A 14891-nucleotide genomic window follows, 5' to 3' on the forward strand; every position below is an offset into this window, starting at 1 on the left:
GAGAAAGGGGAAATGGGAAGGGGGAAAAGATGGGTTGTTTTTGTTTTTGGCTGTGCAGAACATAATAAAGTTTTGTAAAAGGAAGTTGAAAAACAAAAAGCATCAATGTTAGGTGCATTTCGTCTCAGGAAGCGAATATCTTCAGACAGCCTGATCTGGTAGCACCAGTGATAAGGGGAGACAATTCTGTTGCTTAGAATACACATTAAGTTTGGAGGGGGGAATAACTGATTGTTTTTAGATTTTTTTTTTTTTCCATGTATGGCTTTATATATTGGCTAAGCAAGCGAAAGTGAATACTGCACACAGCATTTGAATAAAAATGATTCTGACGAATCAGTGACAGGGATAAGGCGGGGGGGGGGGGGAGATGAAGAGGTAGTAGGAGGATGCTGATGAAAGAGGAGAGTCAGCACAAAAGCTCTTCCATACTCTCAATGGCTTTCACTCAAAGTTATATGTCCATAAACACTCTTGTAGCATTTAATGGCCATATCTCGCTTTAAAAACGAGGAGACATAAGGAGATGAAAATGGTGAGTGGAGACAGAAAAGAAGGCATAGGAGGAGACGTAGTATTACTTGTCTTCCTCTCTCTCCTAATGCCTTTTTATAAAGAACTAATTGGTTTAATCAGTGACCATTACAGAATACCTAGCCCTTGTGATGTTCCTTATTTACTTGCCGCCCCACGAGGTTAGACACAAGGTTGGTTTTTAATGTGGGGAAAATCCAGCTCCCAAAGAGGGACACTCTGGATAGAAACAAAGATAAAAGTTGTCTTTGTCATAATGGCTACACCTCACAATAAGCTCAATCTTCGGTCATACTCAGCCCTCGTGAAGAGGCAGGTAAGAGGAGGAGGAGGAGGAGGAGAGAAGGCAAAAAGAAACATGTAAAAGTGGGATGTAGGATGGGGCAATCAGCAAGTGATGGCGCTAATTAAATACAGCTCTTTTACTTACTTCTGAGTTGGTAGTTTCACTTGCGATTGTTGAGGCTCTATTCTGGCCAATGATGCATTGTGGGACACACTGAGAAAAAGAACCTCTCAGAGCTTTAGTTGGGCAGAGAGAAAATAAAATCTGAAAACATTTCAACAAAAATAAGTGTTGCTCGATACAAAATTTAAAAACAAACTAAATAGCAATTCATTTTAGTAAATGGTCTCCTAAAACCAGCTTTCAACTCAAATTCATCAGGGGAGTAACGTTTTAAATCTCGAGTTATGTTTGTATATTTTTATATTTCAAAGTTTTGGAATCTATTAACATTTTCTGATGACATTGTTGTCTGAAGTAGTTGCAGCATTGAATATTGTTCTTATGTATCAACACATGATTAGACAAGAGCTCAAATCAGTAGTTTCTTTTAGTCAATCAAAATGCAAAAAATATTCACTCCAATTTCCAGTGTGAATTATAAAAACCAAAACAGTTTTCTTCATTTTCTTTTAGAGACACACACATGTACAGGTTACAACCCAGTCAAGTCATTTAGTCTGAACAACCCTCAACAAGCAACATGCACGTGATGAGAGACTTTCAAAGACTAACGCACTTAACTGAACACTTACACGTAAGTTAAAAACATACTCTTAAATTAACAAAAGAGACATGCACACATCACTATGTTCATTCTATTTACAAATATGCAAACACACACACACACACACACACACACACGGCAAACTGAAATGAACATGAGTACTCAATTTCTTCTAACATGAAAAACAAAAGAACGTTCCTGGAATTCTTTGAACTCTTATTTCCAACACTTGGTTTTGTATCATCATATTCGCTTTTTCCATTTTACATGCTAGTATGCATTGAATGGCTTTTAGAAATTGATTTAGAAACTAACCTATCTTTGGACAGGTTTTTATTTATCCCTCTTTCTCTTAAATCCATTTTTATCACATCCTCCCATGTTTTCCTTGATTTTCCTCTGTGAATAGGATCTGCTACCTTAACTGTCCTACATCTACTAACCCAAAAACTCTCATCCATTCTTTCAATACAATTGAAGTTTCCTCTTCTGCAAATATCTCTTATACAGTTCAGATTTAATTTTCTTTTGAGGTTATTAGACCTAAGCATGTTTTTAATGACCCACATTACATAGCTACCATTTAATTCTCAGTATTTCTTTATTCAACGCATGTCCTCAACAGTTATTGGCTAGATTTCATGTACATACACCATAACACTTGATTTAGACCCTTACTTTGACTAATAGTGGTTATACTCAGCTGGGAAGTTCTGACTTATTCCATTCATGCCTAACTCTTGTAATCACACTAGTATCCGCTCCACCTCATGCTTCTCCAAAAAGGTAAAATTTTTACAATCTCAATGGCTTCAACATTGAGATATACTTTGTTCATATCTATCTCTATATACCAAATATAGAATATTTTATTTTATATTTAATTTTACTCAAATCCTAATGTTTCCTCTGATGAATGTTTAGGGAGACTATTTACTAAAAGTGAACTTATTTCATTAGCTATTCAAAAAAAAAAATTAAAAAATTAAAATAAAGAAACAAAGTTGCAGTTAGGAAATAAACTTGGAAAAATAAAATTAAAACATTTGGATTTCATACAAAGCATGGAGAGGGTTTGGGGGTTGATTGCTGGAGAAAAATCTTAAATTTGAAAAATGCCATTTCAAATTGGATGGATTGAAAGATTAATACAATGAATAGAAGAATGAAGCGAGATTTAACATTTCTAAATATGGAACTTTTTTTTAAATGCTTCTCCTTGCACTGGAAATTTATCAGCAATATTTAAAAAACTACATCCATCATGCAATTAGATTTTTCTAATAGTATGATATATAATTTAATAAATCTTCCAAATCTATTTTATAAAGGACATGTTTATTCATACAATTATTTATGTCAATTCCAAAACACATACTTGATAATTGATAGACACAAGCTTTGTTTTCAAAAGTTTTCCATACTAACAGAACAGAACTGAAGGGAATTTAAATGGTCATCCATTTAAGTACTGGTCAGACTCATTGTTGCTTAACCTTAATTTTTCAGTAACTGGTGTGTCACATTATTATAGCCATATAGAATAGAAACATTTCAGAACAATGAGCAAATCAGTTTTAAAATAAGTATAAAACATTTTAATCAACTGGATATATATATATATATATATATATATATATATATATATATATATAATAAATTCCTTTCTTTATACAAATTGGTTACATATGTGTATACATGTTTCAGTTGTGAACTCATTTGAAATCCAGCTTCAAGTTTTTATATCAAAAGTTGATACCATATAATATAAAAGAATCTCCTATGAATTACGCCAAAAAAAAAAAAGAAAAACAAAGAAAGAAAAACAAAGAAAACAAAGAAAAAAAAACAAAGAAAAAAAGAAAGAAAAAAAGAAAGAAAAAGAAAGAAAAAGAAAAAAAAGAAAAAAAGAAAAAAAGAAAGAAAAAAGAAAGAAAAAAAGAAAGAAAAAAAAGAAAAAAAGAAAGAAAAAAAAGAAAAAAAGAAAAAAAGAAAGAAAAAAAAAGCAACTAATACAGCATGTGTGTATGTGTATGCGTGTGATATTCAATTTTTTTTAAAGTTGAAATGAAACTTGATTACAAGATTGAGCAAGATCAAAGTGTAGTATCTGTTCTTCAGATGCTGCACTTCTATTTCTTGTTCTCTTTTAGTGGAGGAGAAATCCTTCACGACTGAGACAATTTTTATTTTTGTACCTTTTCTCCACGTTAAAAAACGACCCTGGCGTCTAACTCTGTCCCGTGGGGAGGCATAGTAAATAGGTACAATAAAAGATATGGTGAATAGAAAATGAGCCATAGATTTATTTTTGGCAATCTCATAAATCTAGCTTTCCTCTATTTTATCCTTTAGCTATCACATTCCATGAGTGATGTTTTTAATAAAAGGAGGAGGAATTGCTATTTTGGAATCAGTATATGAAGATTTCCAATCCTCTCATAGTAGTCATAATCATTTAACTGCCAATCGGTTATTAACCATTATCTTTGAGTATTTTTAATACTTGATAAATAGTGACCCATAAGTTGTAAAAAAAAAACAAAAAAACAAAACAAAAAAAAACTTAAAAACTCAACAGTACACTAGAAATACGGCAAAATGAACAAATACCCTCCCCCCCAAAAAAAACAAAAAAAAACATGGACATTTCAAGTGACATCGAAGAGTTTCCATTTGGAGAAATCAACAATACACGAATGTAAATTCATTTTGCTTACAGAAAGTCAACTTTAGATTTTTAATGCTAATAAAAATATTCAGGAATATATTTTTTTTAATTAATGCGTGAATGTAGGATTGACATGAAATTCTTAAAGATAAACTAAAATGACCGAAAAATGAGCTGAAATGACTTAAATAAATAAAAAGTAAATGACTTAGAATGACTTTAATGAACTTAAGGATGAATTGAATGACCTTAAGAATGGCTTGAATGCTTAAAAAATAACTGGAATCCTTCAAAAATAACTTGAATGATCTGGAGAATGACTTGAATGGCTTTGAGACTGACTGGTTGTAAAGTGGGTGATCATTTTACATTAAATTAATACAGAAAAGTGATCCCCCACTTTATATCACAAAAATTATTTGATTTAGGGAATTTGAAACGTTATATTAGCTATGTGGCCAAGGAAAAGTTACAAACATAAGTACAGCATGTAGTAAGAACAGATACTACACTTTGATCTTGGCCAAAAGGCCAAGAAAAGGGTATTTATTTGCTCCCCCGCCGAGCAAATTAGGCACAAGGCCGATTTTTAATGTGAGGAATGAAGGGGAAATGGGGACCAACTCCCTGTGGAGTAGGGAAGCTGGATAGTAACAATTGGTATGAAGGGTTTCCCCTATATTGACCAAGGTCTTACATGTGGGAGTGGGATTGCCCCCACATATGGTCTTTGCTTGCAGTATCTGCTGGAACAGATACTACACTTTGAGATATTAAATCTTTTATTCAGGCAAAAAAAAAAAAAAAGAACATGAACAAAAAACTTAGGCACAAGGCCAACTCAAAAGGGGGGCAGATGGGAGTCGTTGGTCATCCTTGTCATTCTAGAACTAAACAAAAGTTTCTCTTAGCTAGAATCTTCTTTCACCATAATACCACATTCGCCCTTTCGTACATGGGGACGTCCTACTTGGCACCCAATTGTTTAAAACATTTTTTATTTCCGTGTAAAAACAAAAAAGATAACAATGATGATACGATAATTCATTTGTGTCGAGGGCGGGGGGGGGGGGGAAGTGATTAGTAGGAACCTCCCAACCTCGTCTAGTTGATAGACCGTGTTTCACTTGGTTTGTAAAGGAACCTGAGCTCCTGCAGGCCGGTCTCTAAGTGGGGATGCTTTATAGATGGGACGAAATGGAGAAAAGAAAATTTTGTGGGTGAGGGATGGGGAGTTAGTAATTGATCTTAACCAAAAAGGCCAAGCACAAAAGTATTACGGACAGACCGACCGACCGACTGACTTATAGAGTTGCTTGCATGCGACTAAAAACTAAAACTAAAACAAAAAATCTCTGCAGGTAATTAAATTAAGTGCATAGGATTTGTTAAAGATTTTCTTTTTTAATATTTACAAGATTGTATTTTGATCTCATAAGATTCTTTGGAATTAAAACTCAGTTGTTTATCTTCAATCAACTTGCTCCTCCCACTGCATCTCCATTGATGCATTTGTTAAAATGATTTTTACAATTCTTGCTTCTTCCAAAGCTAAAGTTTCAGATAATTTATTACCATACATAAATAGATTAACTTATAATGGCAAATGCACTTTCTTCTTCATTATATGAAATCAAACCAAATGACAGAAAAATCAAAGTGTTTTTGCTGATAAAAGATGTAAAGTTTTTTTATTTTTTATTTTAAACTGTTTCTATTATGCAAAGCAGACAAAAAAGTTGAAAAATCAGGCATCCACGTGCGCTGTTAAACCTGCACGAGGCATCCCACGTGCGCTGTTAAACCTGCACGAGGCATCCCACGTGCGCTGTTAAACCTGCACGAGGCATCCCACGTGCGCTGTTAAACCTGCACGAGGCATCCCACGTGCGCTGTTAAACCTGCACGAGGCATCCCACGTGCGCTGTTAAACCTGCACGAGGCATCCCACGTGCGCTGTTAAACCTGCACGAGGCATCCCACGTGCGCTGTTAAACCTGCACGAGGCATCCCACGTGCGCTGTTAAACCTGCACGAGGCATCCCACGTGCGCTGTTAAACCTGCACGAGGCATCCCACGTGCGCTGTTAAACCTGCACGAGGCATCCCACGTGCGCTGTTAAACCTGCACGAGGCATCCCACGTGCGCTGTTAAACCTGCACGAGGCATCCCACGTGCGCTGTTAAACCTGCACGAGGCATCCCACGTGCGCTGTTAAACCTGCACGAGGCATCCCACGTGCGCTGTTAAACCTGCACGAGGCATCCCACGTATGCTGTTAAACCTGCACAAGGCATCCCACATGCGCTGTTAAACCTGCATGAGACATCAAATAAAAAATTTATTGTAAAAGTACAATTGATACTCTCAAGAAAGAAAAGACATTGTTAAAATCAATAAGACTTTTCATATTCATCCAACCGTCTCGAGGACAGAAGCTCAGTCGGTTTGTTGGTCGATATTGCTGAAGTTTGAAGTAACATTTCTGTCACTAAACACAGACTAAGTGGGCACTTCAAGAACATCCATTATATTTTTCATTGTTAGATAATTCAAACTTATCGATTAATGAAATATTTATAAGATTCAAAATGCTAACAAAGCAGTTAGGATGAAGATCCTTTTTGTTTATTCAGAGCAAAACAAAAAACGAGCAACTTAAAACTTTTTTTTTTTTTTTGCTTAGTTACAGTGTGACCCTAAAAAAATGCCACCAAGGAAAGTCTTAACATTCACAATCCTTTATGCAATCTGATCATATTCAATACAAATAAACTTCAGTCAATGTCCGAGTTGGCCACCAAGTTTTAATCATGAATGTCCAACAGTCTTTGTTTTATCAATGTTTAGTACTTGAGAACACTTTGATGATCATTTCATCAGTAGGAGACAGAATCTTGAACTTACTCCTCCTCCCCGATTTTTATCGATAAGGTTATATCAAAGAATGTCTACAAAAATAAACTATTCCTGAACTGAAGATGATCATCACAGACAAAAATCAGCACAGTACCAAAAGAGGAGTGCATCATAGTTACTGACAATATTGTATTTCGTATCTAAGTATGTTTATCATTGAACGATGATAAAGCAAAGGCTGTTGGACATTAATAAGTGAAACTTGGTGAATAAGTAAGGCATAGACTGAACTTTTTTCAATTTATACAAAATATGGTTGGATTGCATAAAGGATTGTGAATTTTTTTTTAACGATCCTATAGATGTCATATGAGGGGGGAGAGTCTAAACTAACTACTTTATATTAAGTAGGTCATCAACATGATTTCATAAAAGCTAAGCAACATTTAACTGTAGACGTTTTGTATTAACGCATGTGTCCCAAAAAATAGCAACTAAACCAATTTAGGTGCATGCACACGAGATTCACTTTTTTATACATAGAAAAAATATTACTTCAATCATGGAAATTAAAAAAAAAAACAACAACAAAAAAACATTAAAAAGTTTTTTCAAGTTTCAATTCATTTCATTAAAAAAAAAAAAATGAAGAATGCGAAAGGTCTTGTGTCTTCAAACGTTTTTTCCATATATTGTAGAATATGTTCTATTATGTATTATTTCCAAGATCTCCCTCACTGCTTAGCTGATGATCAATCTAGAATTCCAAGAACATGTTATCACACCTCTTGTGCCTTACTTGAACCAAGATAAAAATCTTTAAACTTTGCATTTTTATTCTTTTAACAGCATCTTTGAGGCTTAAATAACCTTAAAATCTCAAAGTAAATATTCAAAATAACGTTCAATATTGAAAATAACGTATTCACAACCCAAATAATATCCCCTCAGTATAGCTACTCTACACTGTCATATACGAGGAATGTTGCATATAGTAACAGCACTATGGATACTCCGCCAGATCAGATTAATTCTTGTCTTGGAATCCGATAAAACCACAAGAAAAATAAAAAACAAAACTATAACACAATTAACTGGTTAATTAGTGAGAGGAAAATTAATGTTCTTCACTTCTTAACTAACTCGAGATTTGAGAGATAAAAGGATAATTCAATAAAACACACAAAGTATCTCATACAAAGATTAAGTGTTAGCCCCAAGAACTTCAACTGAAGTAAAATGAAAAACCAATAGTCAAAATGTTAGCTATATAAAATTATTGAGAAAACACAATTATCTTCTAGCTAAAAGGCACCTCTCACCCACTGATATTCCCATAGACAGGAACCAGTGTATGATATACATTAAAGACAGTACGTGTTTTTATTTTTTATTTATTTTTTGTTCTAGAAGAGGGGGGGTCATTAGAAGAGCTGTATAGGTTACTGAAAATATCTATTATACAAGATTCCTTATCAAATAAAATTATCGTATAAACAAAGAAAAGGGTAAAAAAAAAAAGAGAGAAAAGGGAGAAAATAGAAAAAAAAGAGAGAAAAGGGAGAAAATAGAAAAAAAAAGAGGAAAGGGAGAAAATAGAAAAAAAAAGAGGAAAGGGAGAAAATAGAAAAAAAAAGAGGAAAGGGAGAAAATAGAAAAAAAAAGAGGAAAGGGAGAAAATAGAAAAAAAAAGAGGAAAGGGAGAAAATAGAAAAAAAAGAGGAAAGGGAGAAAATAGAAAAAAAAAGAGGAAAGGGAGAAAATAGAAAAAAAAAGAGGAAAGGGAGAAAATAGAAAAAAAAAGAGGAAAGGGAGAAAATAGAAAAAAAAAGAGGAAAGGGAGAAAATAGAAAAAAAAGAGGAAAGGGAGAAAATAGAAAAAAAAGAGGAAAGGGAGAAAATAGAAAAAAAAAAGAGGAAAGGGAGAAAATAGAAAAAAAAAGAGGAAAGGGAGAAAATAGAAAAAAAAAGAGGAAAGGGAGAAAATAGAAAAAAAAGAGGAAAGGGAGAAAATAGAAAAAAAAAAGGAAAGGGAGAAAATAGAAAAAAAAAGAGGAAAGGGAGAAAATAGAAAAAAAAAGAGGAAAGGGAGAAAATTGGAAAAAAAAGGAGGAAAGGGAGAAAATAGAAAAAAAAGAGGAAAGGGAGAAAATAGAAAAAAAAGAGGAAAGGGAGAAAATAGAAAAAAAAGAGGAAAGGGAGAAAATAGAAAAAAAAGAGGAAAGGGAGAAAATAGAAAAAAAGAGGAAAGGTTGCACATAATGCACAAGTAGTTTTCTAAGTAACTGTCATTGCCACTGATTGTAATTGTCAGCTAGACAATGTCTCACTCTCACACTGACCATAAAAAGTGGTAAGGTATATTGACCAAATTAACTGGAATGTCAACCTTAAGCTAAGATAAAACTTGAAAAAATTTGGAGTGTCATTAAGTAAACAAGTACAAACGTTCAAAAAAAAGAAACTGTCATTTGTAATGACACCATCCTTCTTTACTCCAGTAAAAAAAAAAAAAAAAAAAAAAATGAAAACAGTCCTAAATCTATGGATTATGAGATCAACCACGTAAGAATTAGAACATTTTTTATATAATCTTGATGAATTATTCAGATTTTCTTTAATAAAAAATAAATGTCAAGCATGGAATTAAGAGGGGATGCGAGTTTGGTTAAAGATCAAAATGAGAAACACAAATATGATTGTCTCTCACTTACAGAGACAGATTCTTTTACTTAAAGAATCCAATACATGTTACCAACTCTAAACTAAGTGAAGATTGTTCCTGTCATAATGGGAAAGTAAACTCCAACTGCTGGTGCTACAATGATGAATCAATGAGAAGATGAGGAAAATTCAAAGTAATTAAAAACTTTCCAAATAAGACAGAATTGGCCTTGTTGAAATAATATAAACATAATTATAATAAGAATAATTAGGTAATGATTGAAAACTTTAATTTCAAAGTCAAAAAAGTACAGGTCATCAAACAGCCAGAGGAAATACAAAGTCCATAAACTTCTTGTCACTTGCTCTTAAGCAAGAGCAACGAGTTCAAACTGGTTTTAAAGCTCAGTAAGTACACAAAGAATTATCTTGAAAATAAATCAATATTTATTGATTTAAAACCCAATCATAATCTACTTAAACATTATTTGCTGCTCCTGCTGCTGCTGTTGGTAAACAGTTTTACTCATCCAACATTAAACAAAATAACAAGAGTTTCTTCAAAAGAAAATGATTTAATTTTATTGCAAAGGTTGAGAAATGAGAATTATATTGCAGTATAATTTGGCATCATTAAATTATTAATTGAACAAGATTGTTATAAAATGATAACTAATCTTGCTCTGATAATGTTTCAATATTCACTTATAAAACTAATGCATGTAAATAGCTCCCCAAACTCACAATCTCTTAATACTACTAAAAATTTTAATGCCAGAAATTACTTTCTATTCGGCAATTTACATTCCTCAAAATTGATTTCAAATTTCGATGGGTATGCAAAATAATCCACTTTTTTTTTTCAACTAACAAAAGATGCATTTGTTTATAAATAAAATTGTATTCTGGCAACCTGTTTTCAAAAGTTATGACCATGATCTATTAAATTTCCTAAACATTTTTTCTAAAAATTATCTTTTGTTTTTAACTTTTCATAAATATTCAATTAATAGTAAATAATGAAACAAAAACAATTCAATGTGTAATTATCAAATATATAGTGATGAATAGCAAACATAAAAACATAATTGACAATATATAACAGAAAAAAAATCCCGCCCCTTCAGTAATGTGCTAATCCAGGATAAATTATTTGAAATGTAATTTCTTTATGAATTATTTAATATAATGCACGTGAAATATATTTAACTAGATAATTAAAAATTAGAATCGTTAAAATGCTTTTTTTCTTGCCATAACTTTTGAAATGATGTTACCATAATATAGAATTAATTTGGCCGAATTTTCAACTTCAGACTTAAATAATTTGTCCTAAAATATAATCATTTCATTCTGAATAGCCATTTTCTTTTATTTACTGTTGGTCAATGTTCTTAAAAGAGATAAATGTTATTTGCTTTAGTTTCTTTACAAATACAATTATTCTTGCTCAAAATATTTATTGCAGAGAAAGACATCTTTCTTTTCTACAGCAATTAAAGATGGAAATCATTTTTCTATTATCAGCAAATTACAGAGCATTAATACAGACACATTTCGTTTAATAATATCAAATGACTAACCTTTTATTTTCATTCAGATGAAAATTGACATGGAGATAATTAGGTAATAATTGAAAACTTAAATTTCAAAGACCAAAAAGTACAGGTCATCATTCATAAATGGTGTTTTTATTCCTAAGTATAACTCAAAGGGGAATAACTTATTTTAAACTGAAGAATATAACAGGAGTTATCTACCTTACAGCTAAAATTGTATTTCTTATCTCTATATAAAGGTATGCGCATATATTTATGCACCTGTATGTACAGGAGCAATTAATGGATTATTGACTTTTGAAACACAGCTGTTAAGCAGAAGGTACCATAATGTTAGTTTAATTTAGTTTCATGCAAAAGGAGTGGAAATACTGTGAATATTTAAATATCTGATTTTTGTGAAATTTTAACAATAGGTATTAGATATCGATTAATAAATATTCCTTAAATTTAAGTTACTTTGGAGCGTTTTAAAGTGTTTTAAAGGACACTATTGTCATAACCTTATTATCGGAAAAGTAAAATATTTCAGATTTGCAGTGATTTTTTTTTTATTAATAGTCATTAGACACCAATCAGGCAATATTCTTTTAATTCCAGTTTCCTTTTAAGAGCTTAAGCCTTAAATTTTGGACATTTTCTAGAATCCAAATCATGTAATGGATTTTGATCAAAATTGGAATAAGGATTCTAGACAATAAAGTTTAGTATCATTAGATTTTGATTGTAATCTTTGCCAAGAGGATATAAAAGTTGCACAAAACTTCTGTTTAGTGAATTAATTTTATCAATCTCCAGGCAGGTATTCTCTTCAGTTTGAAAATGTGCAAATAAATAAAAATTAAAAAACAAAGATCATTTTACTGTGCATATAGTACAGCTAGTTGTATTTACCAGCATTAATAGACACCAAGAAAATTGACATTTTGAATACTCTGTAGATTTTGAAGATGTGATTGAAGCTGAAACCACTGTATGCAAATAAATCGGTCTTTAATAAAATTTATGAAAAATTGTTCCATAAGATTTATATAATATCACAATTTTATTAGAGTCTAGTTCTATACTTATAGAGCTATGACAAAAACCAGTGTTATAGGAAAAAAAATTTTTTCTAAAATTTTTAATCTCTATACATATAAAGTGGAGTTATTTGTCACACTGACATTGGTATTAAAAGTATACTTTTCCACTTTAAAAATGAATATAACTATTTTTTACATTGTGCATAATTACATATTATTTGGAGCTGCATTTAAAATAAATATATCTATATATGTAACGGTCTATCAAATGACTGCTACTTTTTGGTCAACAAACTTGAAACTTGATATATGGACCTGTGGAAGAAAATAGATTTGTTTTTTAGCTGGAAAAACAACTAAGAAGCCAAAATTGAACAAATTGGCACTTAGCAGACATAGTCCGGCATAACATGTATCCTCTACGCACGTGCAAATATACATTTATACGTTTAACCGTGTTAATATGTCAAGTTCTGGTATGCACGTGTCGTTAGCTCAGATGGTAGTGAATACCACTAGAGAGCTAAATGTTTGGGCTTTGATTCTAGCTGATGGCAATCAAGTCATGTTTTTAAAACTTGAAGTCACTACTATATATTGGATACAATATGATAGAGAATTGGGTTTAAAATAATACGAAAGCTGTATAAATTAAAATTTATTTAAGCATATTATACGACTAGGCAATGCTGGGCAGTTTGTTAGTTATATATAATTTGTAGAGATCTTTGTTTAGATACAGTTTAGATATTTTTTCAAAAATGTCATCTGGGGTTAGATCAATATGTGTTTTGAATCAATAGATGATGAGCGGAGCTACCAGGCATAGTCTGAGACAAGCGTAAGATTTTTATTAAAACTTCTCTACCTCTCTCTATCCATCTATCCTCCCCCCCCTCTCTCCCAGTTTTCTCCTTTCTCTCCTACTCCCAACCCATTCACACAGATAACTCCTTTATATGATAGATTCCTTAAGGAATCAGTATTTGTTTTTCCAAATTAGTACACAATAACACTGAAAAACCATCCCACCTTTGACGAAACTTGGTTCAGTTGACCCTCAGAGAATGAATGTTTTCTAAACTTTAGATATTATTCATTCAGGGAAATGCTGATCAAAAATATACCAACTTTGTGGGTATTTGTTTAGTAGTTTACTTTTAGCTGAACACTCATATTCCCTTTGTATAATAGATGGAAGATAAAAAATATATGCAAGAAAACTGGTTAACCTTCAGGGATTCTGCATTTTAGATAAAGACAACCACATATCCTCTAGTGATGAGCCACATGTAGCGATCCTTATTTAGCAGATTCATGTTTAGCTTAATACATCTTAATCTATCGGTAAGAAAGAGAGAAAAAAAAAAGTATCCTCTCTAATTTAGGAAAGACATTTTCACGTTGATAAAGTGGATCACTGAACAAATAAACTATGCTATTTAATTAAAATTTTAATATTTTATGGTTTCATTGAATTCATGTAAATAAATTAGTGCTTACAGTTAAATCACATTCAAATAACCAGTTGTCGCTGCTCATGTATTAGGATAAAAATAAAATTTAATTCAAACCATTGAGGATATTTTAAGTGGAGTAATCCTAAGAGTAAATGTGGTATTGTGATGATTATTGAACAGATGGTGAAAGAATGAAAAGAAACAGTGCTTAGACAAATGGGTGATCATTGGAAAATACCAGAACACTCCAATTTGGTGTATGAATTGGTACCCGTCTAGGTGGAAGAAAATTGGTAACAAATTGGCATACTGTCACGGTTGGGGTGCAAGTGTGTGGGGGTTAGGCCATTTGTTCTGCCTACGTGCATCCTGATCTTATATAAGTCTTCAGACTTTGAAAAAGTATCTTTAAAATATATTGGGAAATGCCGGCGGAGCGTGAGTCAAAGGAAACAACGATGTTGTTACCTTTTTTCGTTTTCTAAAATTTCTGGCACAGTCATCTCGGTCATTGACAGGACAGCAGGCCTTTAAGAATAAAGAAAGAGAACGGCACAAAAAATTTAGTGCAGAAGATTAAAAAAAAAAAAAGTCCACTGTCAAAGCCATTTTTTTTTTTTCATTTTGTAGACAACCAAAAAATCAGTGGAAAAAAGGGGGCTATTTCAATCTTAACCCATTAAGTCTTAGAGTATCTATTTTTTTTTTTTTACTATTGGGTTGAAACTTTGTATGACTTAAAATTGGTTAGAATACACGAATTGAAAAGAAAAAGTTATTTTATTTAGATAGAGAAATAGTGACTACTATAAATAGGACACTGGATACAAGTGATATATTTAAGAAATCAAGAAGTTATACATTTAAGATAATGCAAAGCAGTTAATGCAGAGTTACATTGCATTTTTTGATAAGTTAGTGGCTTACTCATTTATATAAGTTCATACATCATCGAACAAATAGAATTTAGCAAATTTCACAAGAATTTTTGAGAAGGTACCAACAACTCTCAGAGAGAAATTGAATACAGATGAATTTCATTCTTTCTTCAGAGTAAACAATATTATATATTATCTTAAAAGATCATAAAAAGAAATTATTTGGT

General features: G+C 32.0%; 1 protein-coding gene and 1 pseudogene across 2 annotated transcripts in view; both read right to left on the reverse strand.

The window, feature by feature from the left end:
• LOC145283677 (uncharacterized) overlaps positions 1-14891 on the reverse strand; it is a 263008-nt gene that overhangs the window by 178186 nt on the left and 69931 nt on the right. Inside the window, exon 2 of one of the 2 annotated variants that reach the window (XM_080132690.1) lies at positions 965-1033. The exons of the other annotated variant lie outside the window; for it this stretch is intronic. Coding sequence (XP_079988816.1) covers positions 965-1033 — 69 coding nt within the window. The remainder of the gene's footprint in view (positions 1-964; positions 1034-14891) is intronic. 2 annotated transcript variants of the gene reach the window in all.
• LOC145284198 (U2 spliceosomal RNA) lies at positions 4605-4762 on the reverse strand (annotated as a pseudogene).

This window comes from Euprymna scolopes, chromosome 8 (genome assembly GCF_053919585.1).
Source record: "Euprymna scolopes isolate OS-2025 chromosome 8, ASM5391958v1, whole genome shotgun sequence".
Classification (NCBI taxonomy): Eukaryota; Metazoa; Mollusca; class Cephalopoda; order Sepiida; family Sepiolidae; genus Euprymna; species Euprymna scolopes.